We start from the raw sequence: 18,955 nt of genomic DNA, 5'->3' as shown, positions 1-18,955 counted from the left end.
AGTTTCCTGTGTTTATTGAAAGTTTAGGTGTCACTGAATAAGAATATACCAGTAAAACATTTTTTCATTCGGTCATTCCCTTAAAAAAACGAGTTTAAAGTGTCAAAAACCGTATTTTTAGCACTTATTGAGGCAGCGTAACAAGAAAACGCAACATGATAAAAATCTCTACAAGAGCTTAAATAAAAGCTTAAACCTTCAACTTTGAGGCTCAGAACTGAAAAGTACTTAAATAATCAATGAAAACCTCCTTAATTAAGCAGTCGCTACCTGAAATTGTCAAAAAAAGCTAGAACAGGAAGCAATTGGTAAAAATCGATTTCCTTAAGCGGATTCGGTTGCAACTTGTTATTTGAAGTTTTTTGAGGTTTCTAATGACGAATTGGAACTTAGATTTAAAAATTTCAAAATGGCGGACTGAAAATAATGAATTCACTCAATTTTTCAAAATTTGCGTTAATAATTTTAAAAAATTGAGTCCGCCACTTTGAAATTTTTCAAATCTAAGTTCCAATTCGTCATTAGAAACCTCAAAAACCTAAAATAACAATTTGCAACCGAATCCGGTTAGGGAAATTGATTTTTACCAAGTGCTACCTAACCCAGCTTTTTTGATAATTTCAGATAGTGACTGCAGGTTTTCAGTGCTTATTTAAGTACTTTTCAGTTCTGAGCCTTAAAGTTGAAGGTTTAAGCTTTTATTTAAGCTTTTGTAGAGATTTTTATCATGTTGCGTTTTCTTGTTACGCTGCCTCAAAAAGTGCTAAAAATACGGTTTTTTGAGACTTTAAACTCGTTTTTTAAGGGAATGACCGAATGAAAAAAAGTTTTTCTGGTATATTCTTATTCTGTGACACCTAAACTTTCAATAAACACAGTAAATTTTAAATAAACACGACATGACCATTTTTTTGTAACCCAGTGTAATTTAATACATTTTGAAATATCGAATTCTTTTGAACACGAGAAAACAGTTTCTCCCACTTCTCATTGTTTCGTCGTCGTAAAATAAAACTTACTGTATAAATTCGATAGATTGCTTTCTTACCTATTTAAAAATCCTTTCCACGTCTTTTTTTCCGAAATATTGAAAAATATTCTCTAAAGTCATTCTAGTCCATGAAAGATGTTTATCGCAATTGTTCCGTGGTCAATCGGATACAGCAGGAAGGCCTGATTTTAAATGTTTTACATGTTCCGTGTTGTATCTCTTTGTTTCCAATTCACTCTTGAAAATAAAAGAAATAACAGATTATATTAAATTGAAAATTTTTAAAATTGAGTAATTTGAAATGAATAAAAATTATGAAATTAAAAATATGTAATAATTTTAGTAAATCAATAAATTCTGTTAACAATAATGCAAAAAGTATTAAATATAGAAACATATTTCGGAAATAAATTAGAAAAATAGAAGTGTTTATTGCGGTAGAGTATTTTTCGCAAGTAGAGTTTATTTAATTGAATAAAAAGCGAGTGTCGAGTTTGAAGTGAATAATTTTACCGGTTTACTGCTAAAGTGGCTAAAATACACGCTGGTTTCAAATAAGACTTTCATCTACATTGGTATATATTACCTGTTTTCTGCCTGTTACAACCTGCAACGCACGCAGTTTATTTCAATTTCGAACATAACCTAAAAACCGAATGAGACTCGTGGGTCTCGCGTTGCGAAAAGAGTGTAATAAATTATTTCAAGTAAATACATTAAATATATACAGAATCAGTAGTACAATTTAAACTAACTTAAATATTTACCTTTCCCACGAGTATTATTTACTATATGATGATGAAAAGAATTAATTAGAATTCTGCAACCGGCAACACGAGCAACACTTTCTTTGTTATAACCTAACCTCAAAACCCGAAGAAAAAGCGCGGAATCAAGCTTGTTGCACTACTGCGCATGCGTCGCCAAATATTTCTCATTGGTCATTATTTTCCGGGAAATTCGAAAAAACAAAGATAAAATCTGATGACTTGTTAGAAACAATTTAAAAGTAAAAAAGATATATAGAATAAAGGCCTAAGCACAATAGATTCGCGAAAATCGTTCGCGAACGCAAAGCATGAGTTAGAAAAGGACAGAGATATATTTGTGTCCTTGTCTATCTCATGCGTCTCGTTCGCGAACGACTTTCGCGAACCTATTGTGCGTTGGACTTTACAATTCAAATAATTAAAATTAAAGAAGTGTTATTTCCGTTCAATTTTGTTATTTCTATCTTTTTCAAATAGTCCAGAAAGAAAGCCAATGAAATAACACCATTGGGGAAGCAAACGCTTAATTTCCGTTTTGTAAACAGAGCTTAAGGCCTTAGAACTAAAGTGAAATACACACGCAGTGACATAAATGCATAAAATGTGTTTATTCTAAAGTAAAATTTTGTAGTTCATATTTTATAATTTTAATTCACGTCTAAGAAAACATAATAATGAACTCATTAAGAAACAAATTATCAAATCGGTAAGTAAGATCGATTTTCCTTACTTTACACCGGTTGTTATTTGCATCTTCAAACTTAAATACAATCTAAATTGAGATTTTCCTATTTCTAGAGGTTAGGTTTCACTCCAAAATTAAAGAAAAGAAATGTACTTTTTAGAAATATTTAAATAAATAGGTGTTAAAATTACTCAACAGTAATATTTTAATTACAGTAAAATTTAATTTTTAATTTCAGTAATAATTTAATTTTAAAATTACATAATTTTATGTATGTAATAATATTACAAACCATAAAATTCTATAGAATTTATTTATACTTAAAAATGTCAGGATCTTTTAATTTTTCAACAAGAAAAAATATAAACAATAATCAAATTTCAATATAGGAAATTAATGCAAAATGGATTTGCACAATTACAATCGTATTCATCGACAGCTTCGACAACAAATATCCAAGTTCCAAATAGAAAAGAGCGAGGTCCTACGGATATATTAATGGTACGAACATTGTGTTATTTTTGTACACAAAATAATTATGTATCGAGTTATTTATTTAATAATTTATTATTTAACAATTCACAGGCTCTGGAAAGTACTATTAAGAGAGATCCTACAGCTGCTCATTATAAATTCATAGATGATCCTTACTTAATACCTGCATCAAATAACGATAAAAGATCATTTGCTCTGTCAAGAGAGGCAGGAAGAAAAGCTGCAATGTGGATTCGACAAGAACATGCAGAATTTTTTGATCATAAAATTGCTGAACCCTTTATCGAGGTAATTTATTATTTAATAAATAAATTTTGTTTATTAGTGTACTAATTAATGTAAATCACCTAAATTTTCACAAAATTAACATTCAATTTCAAATCACAGTCTTATGCCCCACGTGCTGTTTACACAGAAAAGAGTCAAGTCTCTGAGGAAATACTATTGAATAGTATAAAATCTGGTTATGTCACGGATTCAATTACAATATTCAACTTACTAGATCGCAATGTCAAAATAGAAACTAAATTAGCTCTTTTTGAATTATTATGTTTTTATAATTCAACTGATCCAATTAATAAGGAATACGTTGAGGAACGATGGTTTTCTTTTAATAGAGACATCAAACATGATTCGAGTTATTGGACGTAAGTAATTTGTCTGAAAGAAAGCTAAGCTCAAAATTTGCTATTTTAAAAAATTTATAAATAATCATTCATTTTCAGAGAATGCTCAGATAAAATTCATTTGTTTAAATGTTTAAAAGAAGAAAAAGGAGAAATGGAAGTGGCAGCTTACAATACCATAATAACTGGTCTTGCAAAACATAATAGTGTACGTATTTTTGTCGAAAAAATTTTTCATTTCAGAAAAAATAATTCTTTAGAATAATAAATATTTTTTTTCTCATAGTTACTCAAAGCTTGGGATTTATATGAAGAATGCTTGGAAAAAAATATTCCACTAATGAAAAGAACCTATGATCATTTAATAAAAGCAATTGTAGTTACAAAACATATGGATAATGATCGTATTATTTTACTGAAATCAATTTACAAGCAAATGGTGGAGAAAAATTTACGTCCTGATGTTAAAACTTTAAATGCCAGTTTACAAATGCTATCAATGTTCAAAATGGCACAAAGAAAAAATATCGTTTCAACCATTTTCAATGAATTCAAAAACATAAATGTAAAACCATCTCTAGGATCGTATTACCATATTCTTAAATGTTTCTATAAAAGAAGTAAGTATTTTAAAGTTTCAAAAATTTTGTTTACATTTCTCTTGTTTTCGAAAATACAATCTAATTATTATATTAAATAATGAAATTTAGATAACCAATTAGAAAGTGTTCTGAATGAAATACTAAATGTATTAGAAGATGAAAAATCGCTGGAAGTTCAATGCCCAGAAGATAAATTATTTTTCCACATAGCCATGCAAAGTGCCTATCACGCAAGATCTTTAATTCTTGCCAAAAGAATCCACGATCTTCTTATAAAAGACAATAATTACTCATTCCTCAGTGACAATTATCAGGTTTGAAATTTTAATTTTAATTTTAAAATAAAGATTTTATTTTAAAATCGAGAGAGAGAGATAATAATTTTACTTTTCTAAAATATATTTCTTTTTACAGGAGGGCATCTACTATAAACATTATTTATTACTTCATCTAGAAGCACTGACTTTTCAATCATTTATGGAAATCTATGAAGAAATGACGCCAAATATTTACACACCCGATCAGGATTTATTTAAAGAAATTCTCAGCGTTATGAAAGAAACAGAACCAAGTATCATTACTGATGCATTACAAATTGTATGCTCTCAAGGAATATTACTCGATTACGTGAAAAACGATGAAATTCTCGATCAAATACTCGATCTCTTGGTTAATCATTGTAAACCATCGATTGATGATTCACCATTGAATAAAATTTTTGCCAAAAATGCTTGGACTTTTTGGACCGATTCACAGGTTTGTTTTCAATTCAAATTTTGTCCCTTTTGAATTAAATAAATAAATAAATTTATTTGATTTTCTCTTTTCTTTGAAGGATTATAAATTGAAATCTGACAAGGGTTATACTTGTGAAGCTAGTGTTTTGGAAAAAATAGCAGTTCTCTGCTTACGAGGCGAAGAATTTGATCAAATGCTAGAAGTATTATCTACATTGGTGAATAACAAGACTATGGTACTCGGATCAATGACTGCTGAAGCGATGAAGGAAATATTTGACGCTTGTTTGACTAATGGCCATTGCGAAGCTGTTTTGGTAAAATTTCTCTTTTTTTCTGAATTTCAATTCAAATTTTACACTCAGAGGAAAATTTTATTTAAACAAAATATAATTTATTTGCTTGAAATAAAAATTTCATTCAACATAAAGAAAACTTTTATTTGAACCAAATATAATTGATTTGAAACAAATAAAAAGTCTAGTTGGCTCTGGGTCAAATATATCCTTTTTGTGGGTGTAATACTTTGTTGCTCAATTATGTTTCATAATTTTGAAATTTGTCAAATACGAAAATATTTCGTTAATTAAATTTTAATAACGATAATTTAAAAAATTATAATATACAAGAGTTAAACAATAATAATAATTTAATAATGATAATAACAACAGTAATAATTATTAGAGTTTAAATTAAAATAGTAAAAATCAAAATAATCAGTTCGTTCTATTTATTTACTCAATAAAAATTAAAGAAAATAATTCAATTTCAGAGTTTAATCGAGTACGCAGTCGAGTTTGGCATGGACGAGGGAACGGCAATGGGCTTGAGAGCTTATAAAACTTTGTCTCTCTCAGTGGCTCAAGAAAATCGACTTCAAGCTTTGGTTGGTAAGGATATACGAAAACTACAAGCATACGAAAATAAATCGTCATAATAAAAAAACACAGTATTCTACTCAGTAGAATTTAAACAGTAGATTTTGTAATTGCATTTGTAAATAAATAGAATATGAGACAATTTTTTCAATTTGATTGTAATTTCGAACTTTCATATCAAATTTTACACTTTTTCCCTTTCAAAAATTATTTTAATTATTAAATTTTAATTTTATTCATTTAATTTAATTATTGTTATTAAATCATTAAATTACGATATATAAATTTTTAATACGGTATTTTAATTTTTTCTGAAATTGAAAAAAGAGAATAGACAAAAATAGACGAAGCAAAATAAAAAATATTTATATTTAATAGTTATTGGTAAATTTTTAATCAGATGGTAGTATTCAGAATAAAGTTTGCATTTTAACCAAAAATTATTAAATTTGATACTTTAATTAATATTCAATGAATAGACAACTAAATGAAAAATTATTATTATTTTGTTATCATTGAGTTTCAAATTTTCAAAAATAATTGAATTCCTATTATTCATGAAAATAATTGAATTATTGCGAAAAATTTTATTAAAATGTTTAAAAAGAATTGAATTTCTATGTAAAATTTTGTTTAGTTAATTTAATTTTTAGTTTGATTTTTTTTAGTCAAAAATCTAACTAAATGAGAAAATTTAGAAATCTTGCGCGCGTAATTTGTTAATTCTGTTTAATAACGACACCTCTCATAAACAATTGACAATGTACGGCTATTTTTAAATAATTATTTTTTCTATAATTATTAAAATTGAATTTTATTTACTATTAGTGGTTTTAAAAGAAAAATTTCTGAACTTTATGGCGAGAAATTAATAAAATTTTACAAAAATGACAGAATTTTTAAATAAATATTTCTCATATTTAATAAAACGAAACTTTATTAACTATTATTGGTTTAAAAAAATTTTTTTTTTAACTTTATGGTGAGAAATTTATAAAATTTAATAAAACTAACAGAATTTAAAGTAGGTATTAACGAAATTTAAAGAATTTAATCAAATCACTTTATTTGCAGCATTTATTTACTAAAATTTATTTCCAAATAAAATTTAATTTATATTTCTTAAAAAAAATAATTAATAATTAATTAAATGCGAATTAAATATTCTAAATGTTTTACATTTCTATGTTTTTATTTAGTTAATAAACTTATGCAATAAATGAAAAAGAAAATTTAAAAAGACAATTTTCTAGAAATTAAATTTATTGCATATTTCTCTGAATCAAAATAATTATATTTGAGGGTTAACAAAAGTGAACATTTGTAAAAACAAATTCCGCTCATACATTTTAACCTTTTATATTCTTGTAAAATTTATAATCTCTCAAAATTCTCTGAATTGTCCAGTTTAATTTTTACAGCGAACAAAAAGAATATTTAAGCTTTATTTTGACTTAAGTTTCAAGAAAATCGGAGTCAACGTGTTTGCAGACATTTAAAAGGTTATTTTTCAAACTAAATTTTTTATATTTGTAGATTTTTAGTTTGCAGAATTATAGAATGTAGAATTTTTGTCTGTCATTGTAGAGTTGAGAGGCTTTTTTCGAAAACCACGAATAGAAGATAAATTTTGGTTAGCAGGATAAATAATTATTTGAAAATCCCCTTTTGCACATTGGCAATTGTTTATGTGCAGGGGGATCGTTTTCAAATAGAATGCCTCATATATCAACACTAACTTCGTAGTAGAAATTTAATTATAAGAATTTGTCTATTAAGGTTCGAGAGACGTCAATCGTTGATGATTGACGTGTATCAATGTCCTTGTCCCTCGAATTAGGTTCCCCGATGAATTAAGTACCGCATTGATGCGACTCTCTGGTCCCTCTCTCTATAAACTCGGATTCAAATGCCTATTTCCTGCATCCTATAGAGCGCATATAATGTCATAACAATCTCGTCTACTTTAAAACTCGCTTGTCAATTTGATAATCCAACTGATTAAGAAGTACAGTGTGCAAGACGTTAAAAGCTTCCAATTGCAAAATATCATCCATCGTGTCAGAATGGAGCAACATTCACGTCTCACATTGGATTTGGTGGCAAAATTAATCACCTCCGATGAGCCGGAAGTGGAAATTAAAAATCTCGACGAGGAACCAGGCTCAGGACGTGGTGATAATTATACATCGATGCTTTATCGTGTGCGCGCCAAGGGACGAAAGCAAATTAAAAAAGGTGAATGGATACCGTGGCAGAGGGCAATAATTTACAAGGTCCTACCGCAATCGAAAGCAAGACGTGAGGCTTATAAAAGTGAATTGTTATTTCGTAATGAGGTGGTTTTTTACAAACACGTGTGGCCTGCATTGAATGAACTTCAGGAAAATGGAAAAATTGTTTTCCAAGGAGTCGCCAAAGTCCTTGCGGCAAGACCCGATTTCATTGCCATGGAGGATCTTAAGGACAGGGGCTTTAGAATGGCCGACAGAAGAACTGGTCTTCAATTGGATCGTCTCAAGTTTATCCTTAAAGCTCTCGCTGGATTTCACGCCCTCAGTTTGACTCTCAAGGAGCAGAGGCAAGTTTATTCTTACTAAATTTCATTCTATTCTGTATTTTATCTATTTTTCTATTCTATTTTCAAATATTAATATTGAAGGCCAGACGTTTTTGAGAGATTGTCAAATCCTGAAGAGGGACAAGGATTGCAAGAGGTCTTGTTTCGATCAGAAAATGAGGACTGGTACCGTCAATATTATCGAATGGCGACAAATAATGCAATTAGAATGGTATCAGATGGCTTGCCTGACAATTTGGAGTATCGACGAGAAGAAGCGATGGATAAATTTCAGGCTTTTCTGAGTGAAGAGACTTTTTTCCGTACCATGTGTAAATTGACCGCCGCCAAGGGACCACTCACAGTATTTTGTCATGGGGATTGCTGGACCAATAATTTTCTCTTTCGCGACTCCAACGTTGCTACAACTGAAACACAGGTCGTTCGATAAATAAAATTATTCAAAATAAAAATTCTAAAAATCATTTTCTTAAATTCTTTCAAAAACTAGAATTAAAAATAAGAAAATAAGTTTTTGTATAAAGAAATTCTTTTTTGTCAAATAGGATGTTTACTTGGTTGATTTCCAACTTGCACGAGTCGGCTCCCTTGCTCTTGACTTGGTGAATCTTTTGTACTGCTGCTCGACCAGTCAAGTCAGAAAAAATCATCAAACCGAATTATTGAGACATTATCACAGACATTTAATGTCTTCACTGTACACTTTAAATCCCCAAGGTCCAGACAGAGATGAAACGACCATGTGGGAACTGTAAGTAAAACTCAATGTTTCAAAAATTTAGTCAAAATATTATTTTTACCTAAAAAAGGAAATTAAAATAATAATTTAAGTAAATGATAAATATTGTTTTTACTTAAAAAAAGAAATTAAAATAATAATTTAACTAAATGATAAATATTGTTTTGCAAAAACTATAATAAAAAATATAATTACAATCATTTTGTGATGACAGGGTTGCCACAAAAATTTGATTTTAATTTTTTCTGATTTCCAGACAGAACTTTGAATTTTTCCCTGACCCTAAAGAATATTTTAATACACTCTAAAAATAATAATTAGATACACAAAAAAATGTTTGAAATACATTTATTTTTAAATAGCCTTAATTGTTAAATTATTCTTAATATCTACAGTTTTTCTAAATAAATATTTAATCATTATTATTATTTTTCCACAGGAATTACATTTTTTTCAATTTCAAATTTCAAATCCTTTGAAATTCAATTATTTTTCAAGAATTTCTACTGTAACTTAGTCGAAATTGTTTTCAAGATTTCAATTCAATTATTTTCTAGAATTTTTAAATGACATTTTTCTCTAATTCAATTCTTTTTAATAATTTCTAATAATTTTATAAAAAATTCCTTAAGAATTCAATTATTTACTCAAAGAAAAAAAATTCCACCTAAAATATTACTGAAATTCACTTGTTTACAATTTAATTTCATGAAATTACAATCATTTTTTACATAAAATTTTATTAAAAAATTTTGAAAATAATTGAATTGTTTTGAAGAATTTTATGAAAATTTTGTGAAATTTTTAAAATTCTTTTGAGAAATTCAATTCAAATTGTATTGAAAATAATTGAATTCTTTTAACGGATTGTATACAATTTTTTAAAATAATTGAATTCTTGCAAATTTTGAGGACGAATTTAATTGAAATTGCATTGAAAACAATTCAATTCTTATAATACAGAATATATTATTGACTTTTATTAAAAATAATTGAAATTTGAATTTATTAAACTTTTTTGAAAATAATTGAATTGTTTTAAAGTATTTTATATAAATTTTGTGAAAATTATTAAATTCTTTTCAGGAATTCAATTAAAATTGTATTCAAAATAATTGAATTCTTATAATATAGAATTTTATTAAAATTTATTGAAAATAATTAAATTGTTATAAAGAATTTTATAAAAGTTGAATTTTTAAAAATTTTGGATCTGAAATTTTCTTATGAATTCTAGAAATTAAATATTTTTCCAGTATATTTTTGATAAAATTTCCTGACTTTTCCCCGAACAATTTTACTTTCCCTTATTTCCCTGAACTGTGGCAACCCTGAATAAACAATTTGAAAATGTTAAAAAAAAATAAAAATAAACCTGAAGAACGTAATTTGCAGTTTAAAAGAGGAAATACGAAGATGCGGACGATTTGGATTAGGTTTAGCAGTGGATATTCTCCCAATCAGCACCTGCGAAAGTGATCAAGCACCAGATTTATACGAAGGCGGAGAGGAAAATAAGGAACTTCGCACCGCTTTAGTTGTTCCTCCGGAAGGTGCTGACTGTTCACGATTAATGACCGAACTTGTTCTAGAATTAATAGATAATCACGCACTTTAGATAAAAAAAATGGTAGAAAATAATTTTCTAGAACGAATTTCCCACTTTTCTAAAAGTAATTGACAGAAAAAAACTAATTCTGGAATTATTAATTAAAAAGGAAAAAAAATCAATATCAAAATTGAAAAACAAGAAAAATTAACTAGCTTCCTTAAAAAAAAAGAGAGTAGAAAAAAATTCAGCATGAATTAACACAAAAAAACCTATTTTATCTAATTTATAGATATATAAAATGACAATTAATCTATAACTTATACACAATATACTGTATATTTTACATGATCGTAAGTCAATTACAATACGACGAATTATGCTGTAAATAGAAATTTCAGAATACATTACGAAAAATCGAGACAGTAAAAAAGTAACCCTGAAGACGAAATTTTCGTTTCTTCGAGATTTATATATATATATATGCTTTTTATATTAGAGATGCACTGTAAATTAAAAAAAAATGGAAAAAAATTATCTAATGTTATTATCTGAAGTGCTTTTTCTTCTACTCTCACTCGACAATCAATTCAAGTACAATTGCACGCAGTTCATTTTCTCATCAAAAAGGATAATCCTATTCTTAAAAAATTTATTATACAAATAAAACAAACTGCTTATTTTATTTAATTTTTTTTTTTTGTTCAATGATTTCCATTCTCTTCAAGGTAGAAAATTTGATATAAATGACAATCGTCAAAATCTCTTAATTCTAAATTATATAGAAATCTGTTTTTTGCCTCTATTCCCCCCCATCCCAGTCATTTGTCTATTGTTTGTCATCCAAAAATTAAATCAAAGTATACCAATTAATTATTGGTCAAATGTGGAATTAATTAAAAAATAATAGTAGTAAAAAAAATCACTAATCGGAGACAAATGATCCTTTATAAAATGACTCGTGTCTCTCTTTGCGATTGTGGATTTTTTTTCTTGCTTTCATATATGTATTAGAATCAAAATACTTTCTAATAATCAAATACTTTCTAGTTATGAATAATTCGCTCCCATATTTCATCAATCTAATAATATAAATTAATAATTAATGTACCTCAAGATTCGTAGTCACCTTGATTTTTGTTTAATGGGATACATTACGCTTGTTGTGGTGGCGTGTGAGGTGGTGGTTGTTGAGATGTTGCCTGTGGACTTGGTGGTTGTTGTTGCTGTTGTTGCTGAATGAGATGTTGATTTTGTTGTTGCTGTTGCTGCTGTTCTTGAGCTAACCTTTGGTGTGCTTGTTGTCGGGCACGAAATTCAGCGGCTTTCAATTGTTCCAAATGAAATTGTTGTCTTTCGGTGATAAGCTGTTGTCTTTGATATTCAAGACCCTCACGTTCACGCTCCATTGTCGTTTCAAGTTCCTCAAAGTGACGTAATTTAATTTCCAATTTTTTCATTTGCGTCTCAACAAGTAGAGCGACGAGAGATTTTATTTTTCTTTCCTCAACGGCGGCCAAATGTTTTGCTTTGACAGCAGCGGCTGCCAATGCTGCAGCTGCAGCAGATTGTAGTTGTGCATCTTTGACAACCTGCTGAACAGGAAAAAATATGTAATTTCCTTCTATTTCATTTCCTAATGTCTGAATTTTTTATTTCTTTGTCAATTCCAGAGATCACATCGACACATTTTTGGAATATTAAGTAAAAACGGGGAATTCAATTACTTTTATGAATAATATAATTCTTCTAAGAAATTCAATTATTTTCAATGCAATTTTAATAAAATTTCACAAAAACATTCAATTATTTCCTAAAATTTTTTAAAAATTCTTCGAAACAATTCAATTGTTTTTATAAATTATAAAATTCTTGTCAAGAAATAAATTATTTTAATAAAATAATAAAATTCTTCTCAGGAATTAAATTACTTTTAATGCAATTTTAATAAAATTTCATGAACGAATTCAATTATTTTTAAAAATTGTAATAAAATTTTTCTAAATAATTGAATTATTATCAAAAGTTGTGATAAAATTCTTTGTATATTTCTATTATTTTCAACATTTTTTAATTAATATTATTATAAAAAACTACATAAATTATTTTTAGGAAAATATTCCAAAAAATTAATTACTTACGAAAACTAATAAAATTGTATAACAATTATTAATAAAAAACGATTATTTAAAAAATTTAAAATAAATTCTTAATAAAATTAAATTACTTTCCAAATTTTCAATAAAAATTATTTAAAAAATTCCAATAAATTCTTCAAAACAATTCAAATATTTTCAAAAATTTTAATAAAACACTTGATTTTGACATCATTGAAAAAATTCGATTATTTTCATAAATACAATAAAACTCTTTGTGAGCATTCAATTATTTTGAAAAATTTCAATTAAATTCTTTATAAAAATTGAAATACTTTCAATACAATTTTAATTAAATTGAACGAAAAATTTAATTATTTAACAAATTTTTAATTAAATTCTTAGCAAAATTTCAATTCTCATAAAGAATTTAAGAGAATTGAATTATTTTCAATACAATTTTAATTAATTAAATTAATTAAATCCTCGAAAAATTCAATTATTTTTAAGAATTTTAATTAAATTCTTAGCTAAAGTTCAATTATTTTCATAATTCATAAAATTCTTTGCAGTAATTTAAATATTTAAAAGAATAATTGTATTAAAATACAATTCTTTGCAGAAATTCAATTACTTTGAAAATTTTTGATAAAATTATTTATGAGAATCGAATTATTTTCATAATTTATAAAATTTTTCGCATGAATTAAATTACTTAAAAAAATTTTAATATTCTTCGCAAAAATTTTATGATTCTGAAAAAGTTCAATAAATTTCTTTATAAGAAAAAAATTCGATTAAATATTTTGAAAAAATTTCATTCTCTTCCTAAACTAATAAAATTCTTCACAGGAATTCAATTATTTTAAAAAATTGTGGTTTAATTTTTTGTATGAATTCAATTAATTACTTCCAGAATAACTTTTACTTACATCCGAAGAGAATTTTTTTATAAAAATTATAAAAATTACCTTCAAAAGTAATGAAATTTACTCTGGAAGTAATAATTTCTAAAAACAAATTGAATACTTTTATTTATTTAAAAAATCACGGGATATTAATAATGATTATTATATTATTTCACGTTATTAATAATAATGAAAAATTGTAAAATTAAACTTACTTTGTCCTTCTTCTCTTTTCCGTCACTTTCTTCGCCATCGATTTTGGCCTTTTGTTCATCCTCACTTTCTTTCGTGTCCACGTCCATTTTTTCAGATTGATCCCTCTCATTCTCGGTGATTTCTTCCTTCTTTGGAGGTGTTGATGCTGGCTGTTCACTCTCAACAATTTCCTTTGACTTTTCCGTAGCCTCTTCCTTCTTTCCTTCTGGCGTTGGATGAGGTGATGTCGATGGTGTCGCATTTGTTGGTCCCGTCGAAGTAGCGGAAGAATCCTCTGGTGGTTCCGGTGGTCCAGTGCCAGCGATTCCGGATTGTGCCAGTCCAGCGGCCGGATCAAATTTACCTTTCGAATAAGAGGAGCAATAAATATTCATTTCCATACCGGATTTTTAATATTCTCAAATATTTGTCACTCTAAAGTAAGAAATTATACTGCTTTTGACAGAACAGTTCGTCTTCTTAATTCCATTTTTAATTAGTTTTAAATCGGTATTTTAATGAAATGACAATAAAGTAAATATTTTTCTATTTAATTACCATCGGAGTTTTTCTGAATAAACTTTTTATCATCAGGGTGTGTCAATTAGTGAAGACAGTAATTTTTGTACAAAAAATAATTTACAAAAGAAGAAAAATGATTCGAAGTAAAAAAATATGAACATACCATCGGAATTGGCGCTTGCTTGAACATTTCTCAAATGTTGATCCAATAGAGCAGCTGGTACTTGATCCTTGATGGCAGCAAACTCCTCCATGGCGGCTTTTGCGGCACTAGCTGCGACACGTGGATCAACAACGGAAGCCAAGAAAGCGACAGTACTCATAACAGGATTGCCAGCCTTCGAGAATGGTATCGGTTGATAGCCCAATGGTCCCAAACCTTCAGGACCACCCTCCTCCAAATATGGATCTTCAATAGGAAGCCGAAGAAAGTGGAGAATACATTCATCCTGTGTTCTTGAACCAACGTGTTCGCACACTTTATTCCAATCATCCTTATGAAGTTCCAATCCCTCCAGAAGCAAAAGTGTCTCCTGCTCTGTCCAGTCGCGCGTCGCACTCGACGCCTGTTTATTTTTCAACACCGACGGTTTCCTCGAATATTGATCGATCTTCAGACCGAAATTAGTCATTGAATTTGGCGTTGGTTTCTCATCACCACCAGTGCCGAGTGGTGTACTTGGTTTCTTCTCCAAATCCAGTAAGGCTTTCGCCGCCGATGGTTGGGGTGTTTTCGGTGGATTTGGATTAACTGGCGCCAAACCTGATGGTGTGTCCGAGAGGACGTGGAAGTGAGAAGTTGGCGGTGGTCCCATTGGCGTTGGTCTCGATTCAGCGTCAACTTGATAGTTGATCAGACCCCATTGTTCGAGGAAGGCGTGTACGCGCATTATTGCGCAAACATCACCGGCTAAATTACGCCGACAGGCTGTTGAGGTGATATATTCGGTGGGATTCAATCGATAGGTGTCAATCATGAAATTTCGATAGGCAAGATAAATCTCAGGTGTTTTGGATTTGTTTTTCCCATTGAAAAATTCATAAAGAGCACGTTTCTCAATTGTGTGAATGGAATTGTAATCGAACCAGGCTGAATAGCTGGGTACGACGATGTGGTGAGTTTGTTCCGTGACATTATCCTCGGGTTCGTCGCTTTTACTTCCCTCGCCACGCTCTTTGCTTGAACCTCTCTCTTCACGATCCTGGGCACTGTGCGCACTGTTCTTGTCACCTTCGGAAGGCTCGTCCAAATCGGCCATATTTCCCGACTTCAGGGGTTGTAGTTCATTGTCCTGTTTCTTGTTTGTCGAGGTATTGCCACCTCCGGTTGAACCTGAACCGGTGATCGATGAGTTGGTTGCCGAGGCAACTACTTCGACAATTCGTGGCTCCGCGGGTGGATCTTCCATACCCTGGGTCAAATCTTCTTCCTCGTCAACGCCACCTCGGGTCTTTTTCATCGCAGCCGTTGCTGATGTTGCTCCTTGCACTCCTGCGGGTCCTCGTCCACTAGAAGAAAATATTCAATTAATACCCCTTTTATGAATCTTCCAACGTATTTTGTTTTACGAAATTATTTTACCTTTTACGCTTTCCCAATTTCGGTGGAGGAGACGGCGATCTTTTACGTTTCGGCTTTTTCGTACCAGCTGGAGGATGAGAGGGTTGGGACATCAAATCCTCCACGGAGAGTCTATATTTGTGCACTTTCTTCTGTCCATTATCATCGACTTCATAATCTTCCTCATTCATCCATTCATTGTATTGATCCAAATCCAACGCCCATGTTGCTGACACTTTGTATATTGTTCTGAAAGAAAAAACATTTATTAAACAGATCAAGAAGTTAATATTAACAAATTCATCAAAAGAAAAACTACCTGGGATTTATGGTTCCGAAATTTCCTTCGGGAAAGTCCCATGGAAGATCGAGATTTGTCCAGGTATCGTAGCTATCAGGAAAATAATACCAATGAAGAAGAACGGAACGATCGCGTCTCATAAATGGTCTGGCATATTCTTCTTCTAGAGGATCGACGGAAGGATAAATTACATGAGTTGCGTCTGCTTCGTTCTCAACAATTGAACCTTGATGTCGTCGAACAATGTCTTTGACTTTTGAAGCTGTCGCCTTATCAACATCGGACCTCACAAATACATTAGGTAATATTAAACATCTATTTTGTACCAAGGCACGTTCAGCTGCCGTTAACATGTCTATCAAGAGATTCATTCGAGAGCCCGACTGAAAAACAAAAATTGCGATTTATTTAAAAAAAACTGTCTAGTTTGAAAACAAATTCTATTTATAAGAAAGTATTTTTTAAAACAAATTTTTGACAAGAAAAAAAAGAAAGAAGATAGCTTATATTTTTCCTAAATTTCTATCTAAGTCAAAATGTCAGTTAACATAATTAAAAATACCTTTCCAACTGGAAAATCAAATCGCCGCCAGCCATTTTCTTGCTTAAATTTATAAGCCGTTCCTAATATGTGGCACAATCCACCGCCAGGTTTAAAATCAAGGAAGCATTTCATCTGAAAATATAGTGAATTTTAATCTTCACTCTTTTTAATTGAAAGAGTTTAAGGCGCAAAAAAGTCGCTTTAGTGAATAAAAACTAGAAAAAAGTCGAAAAAGTCGTTCATTAAATTTACAAAAATTTTAATTTTTTTCCCTCAACTTTTATTGATTTCTAAATTTATTTTTATTTATTCAAATAATAAAGAAATTCTTAAAACTAATTTTTAAAACAATTTTTGAAAGATAATAGTTTTTTTAATTAAATGCAATTGAAAAATTTCCAAACAATTAAAAATTTGGTAAAATCTTTTAAAAATCATTGAATTTTTGAAAAATATAAAAAATCTAAGTTTTGAAGTATTTTAATTATAAATAAGAACATAATTTCTCCGAAACTTCAATAAGTCTAAAAAGGTGAATTTTTAAAACTTTTTTAATGTAATTTTTCGTAAATAATTGAATTTCGTGAAAGATTTTTTGTATAGAAGCTAATTTGGATTAATTTTCATTTTTAAATTTACACTTTAAGATTATTCATTTAAATTTTTGAGATTTCAATTATTTTCGCAAAATTTGCAATTAAAATTCCTCAAAAGTTGATTTTCAAAAATTGTAATAAAATACTTGAGGAAAGTCAATTATTTTTCAATTAAACTTTACAAAATTTTAATTATTCACAATCTTTTTAATTGTATATTTCGAAATTCTAATTAGAAAAATTATTCAAAAATAATTTTCGAAAGATTTGTCTATAGTAATTTTTCATTCAGGAAAAATTGAAATAAATTACATTTTATACTAAAAAATTTGGTATTTTGTTGCAATATTTGGAAAAAAAGTCGAAAAAAGTCGCAGTTTTTTAAAATATATATATATATTCGAAAAAGTCTCAGTATCCGAGGCCTGCTATTCGGATTTAATAATCGAACTTACAGGAATTCTGGTCATCTGTGGTTTGGAAATATTTTTACCAAGATTATCTTCCTGGAACTGTAATATTTGGACTACCAACGTAGCCAACGATTTATTTGTAGGAGGATCCGTTTGAACATACTGCAAAGGAAAAATACAAATTTTAATAGTCAAACGAATTAAACATAAAACCATCTTAAAATTTAAAAAAAAGTAAATAATACACAAGTTACACGCAGTCGATTTCTGGTGAATAGTCAACATCATCAACACATACAGTGACAGCTATATTTCAAGTACATTCATAGGTTATATATTTATGGTGTTATTTAAAGAACCGATTAAATTGTTCTACACCAACAAAAAGTAGAAAATCCATTTAAATATATTTTTTTCCACTTAAAAATATAGACACTTTATTTACAACTATTTGGAAAAGCATTAAAATGTGATTGGATAATATTGATGAAATAGACGCCGGGTTAAAAGGACTCACCTTCTTGCAATTTTTCAAGAGCCACTGCTTAACTCCATCCAACAATGTAAGGATCTCAGGACTCTCGAAAAACTTGAGATTCGGACTTCCGTCCTTTTTCGGACCCAGCGAGAGCATTTTTTAATGGGAAATCTAGTTAAAATCCTTTTAAATTACAAAGAAACAACGCCGTGAAAACCACAAACATCACAGTGCTCACTACCACATGAACGCAGTAGCAAATCCAACCAAACGGCCCGCCAATCACGCGTTGCATTAAGTCCTTTTTTCAACAGGCGATCCTCCGGGGAAAAAAGATGGATTCCCTCTGTTCCCACGTCACGCCCTTCAGGGTTTTCTTTCTATTTTCCAGTTCTTCGGAGAGAGAAAAACAGAATTGTAACAATTCTTATAATTTTAGAAACCACTTTATTAATTTTTTATATACAGGCAGTGAGAATTGAAATTTTATTTAAATTTAAAATAAAAAAATCAAGAGGCGGGAAAATTTGAAATTATTCCCAAACATTGTTTATAGATTAAAATAAAAAAAATGAAAAGGAAATTATAAAAATATTATAAATAAATTTAAAACTTTCAACGAATTTTAGTTTGTAACTACTGATAAAATGGGGGATATATTAAAAATCGTGAAAGGTAAAAAAATTTG

General features: G+C 29.0%; 4 protein-coding genes across 8 annotated transcripts in view; 2 read left to right on the top strand and 2 right to left on the bottom strand.

Moving 5' to 3' along the window:
- The window catches only part of LOC122509003 (signal transducer and activator of transcription 5B), a 44,435-nt gene extending 42,547 nt beyond the window's left edge, over positions 1-1,888 (bottom strand). For 2 of the 4 annotated variants that reach the window (XM_043622726.1, XM_043622727.1), the window contains exon 1: positions 1,049-1,228. The gene's annotated coding sequence lies outside the window, so the exon portion shown is untranslated. Of the gene's footprint in view, positions 1-1,048; positions 1,229-1,758 lie in introns of those variants that run through there. The other 2 variants (XM_043622723.1, XR_006302279.1) reach the window with 2 other exon arrangements.
- Positions 1,889-2,323: 435 nt separating this feature from the next.
- Positions 2,324-5,926, top strand: LOC122508973 (protein PTCD3 homolog, mitochondrial). Its single transcript, XM_043622672.1, has 10 exons — positions 2,324-2,467; positions 2,836-2,947; positions 3,032-3,229; positions 3,329-3,588; positions 3,667-3,775; positions 3,854-4,187; positions 4,278-4,483; positions 4,584-4,925; positions 5,005-5,223; positions 5,679-5,926. Exons 1-10 carry the CDS (start codon positions 2,436-2,438, stop codon positions 5,841-5,843), a joined length of 1,977 nt encoding a protein of 658 aa, XP_043478607.1. The 5' UTR covers positions 2,324-2,435; the 3' UTR covers positions 5,844-5,926.
- A 1,275-nt stretch (positions 5,927-7,201) lies between these two features.
- Positions 7,202-10,841, top strand: LOC122508933. Its single transcript, XM_043622613.1, has 4 exons — positions 7,202-8,365; positions 8,447-8,783; positions 8,911-9,116; positions 10,500-10,841. Exons 1-4 carry the CDS (start codon positions 7,851-7,853, stop codon positions 10,720-10,722), a joined length of 1,281 nt encoding a protein of 426 aa, XP_043478548.1. The 5' UTR covers positions 7,202-7,850; the 3' UTR covers positions 10,723-10,841.
- Positions 10,842-10,969: 128 nt separating this feature from the next.
- LOC122508932 (SWI/SNF complex subunit SMARCC2) lies at positions 10,970-18,553 on the bottom strand. 2 transcript variants are annotated; one of them, XM_043622611.1, is made up of 8 exons: positions 18,307-18,553; positions 17,832-17,951; positions 16,799-16,912; positions 16,255-16,619; positions 15,957-16,184; positions 14,538-15,883; positions 13,873-14,216; positions 10,970-12,248 (listed from the first exon to the last, which is right to left on the bottom strand). In XM_043622611.1, exons 1-8 carry the CDS (start codon positions 18,421-18,423, stop codon positions 11,808-11,810), a joined length of 3,075 nt encoding a protein of 1,024 aa, XP_043478546.1. In that variant the 5' UTR covers positions 18,424-18,553; the 3' UTR covers positions 10,970-11,807. The 2 variants fall into 2 exon arrangements, with proteins under 2 accessions (XP_043478546.1, XP_043478547.1); XM_043622612.1 differs by having other exon boundaries at positions 10,970-12,245; positions 18,307-18,552.
- Between the last annotated feature and the right edge of the window lie 402 nt (positions 18,554-18,955).

The sequence above is a fragment of the Leptopilina heterotoma genome, unplaced genomic scaffold (assembly GCF_015476425.1).
Source record: "Leptopilina heterotoma isolate Lh14 unplaced genomic scaffold, ASM1547642v1 Lhet_59, whole genome shotgun sequence".
NCBI lineage: Eukaryota > Metazoa > Arthropoda > Insecta > Hymenoptera > Figitidae > Leptopilina > Leptopilina heterotoma.
Note: the sequence above shows the minus strand (reverse complement) of the source record. Positions and strands in the feature narration are given on the sequence as shown.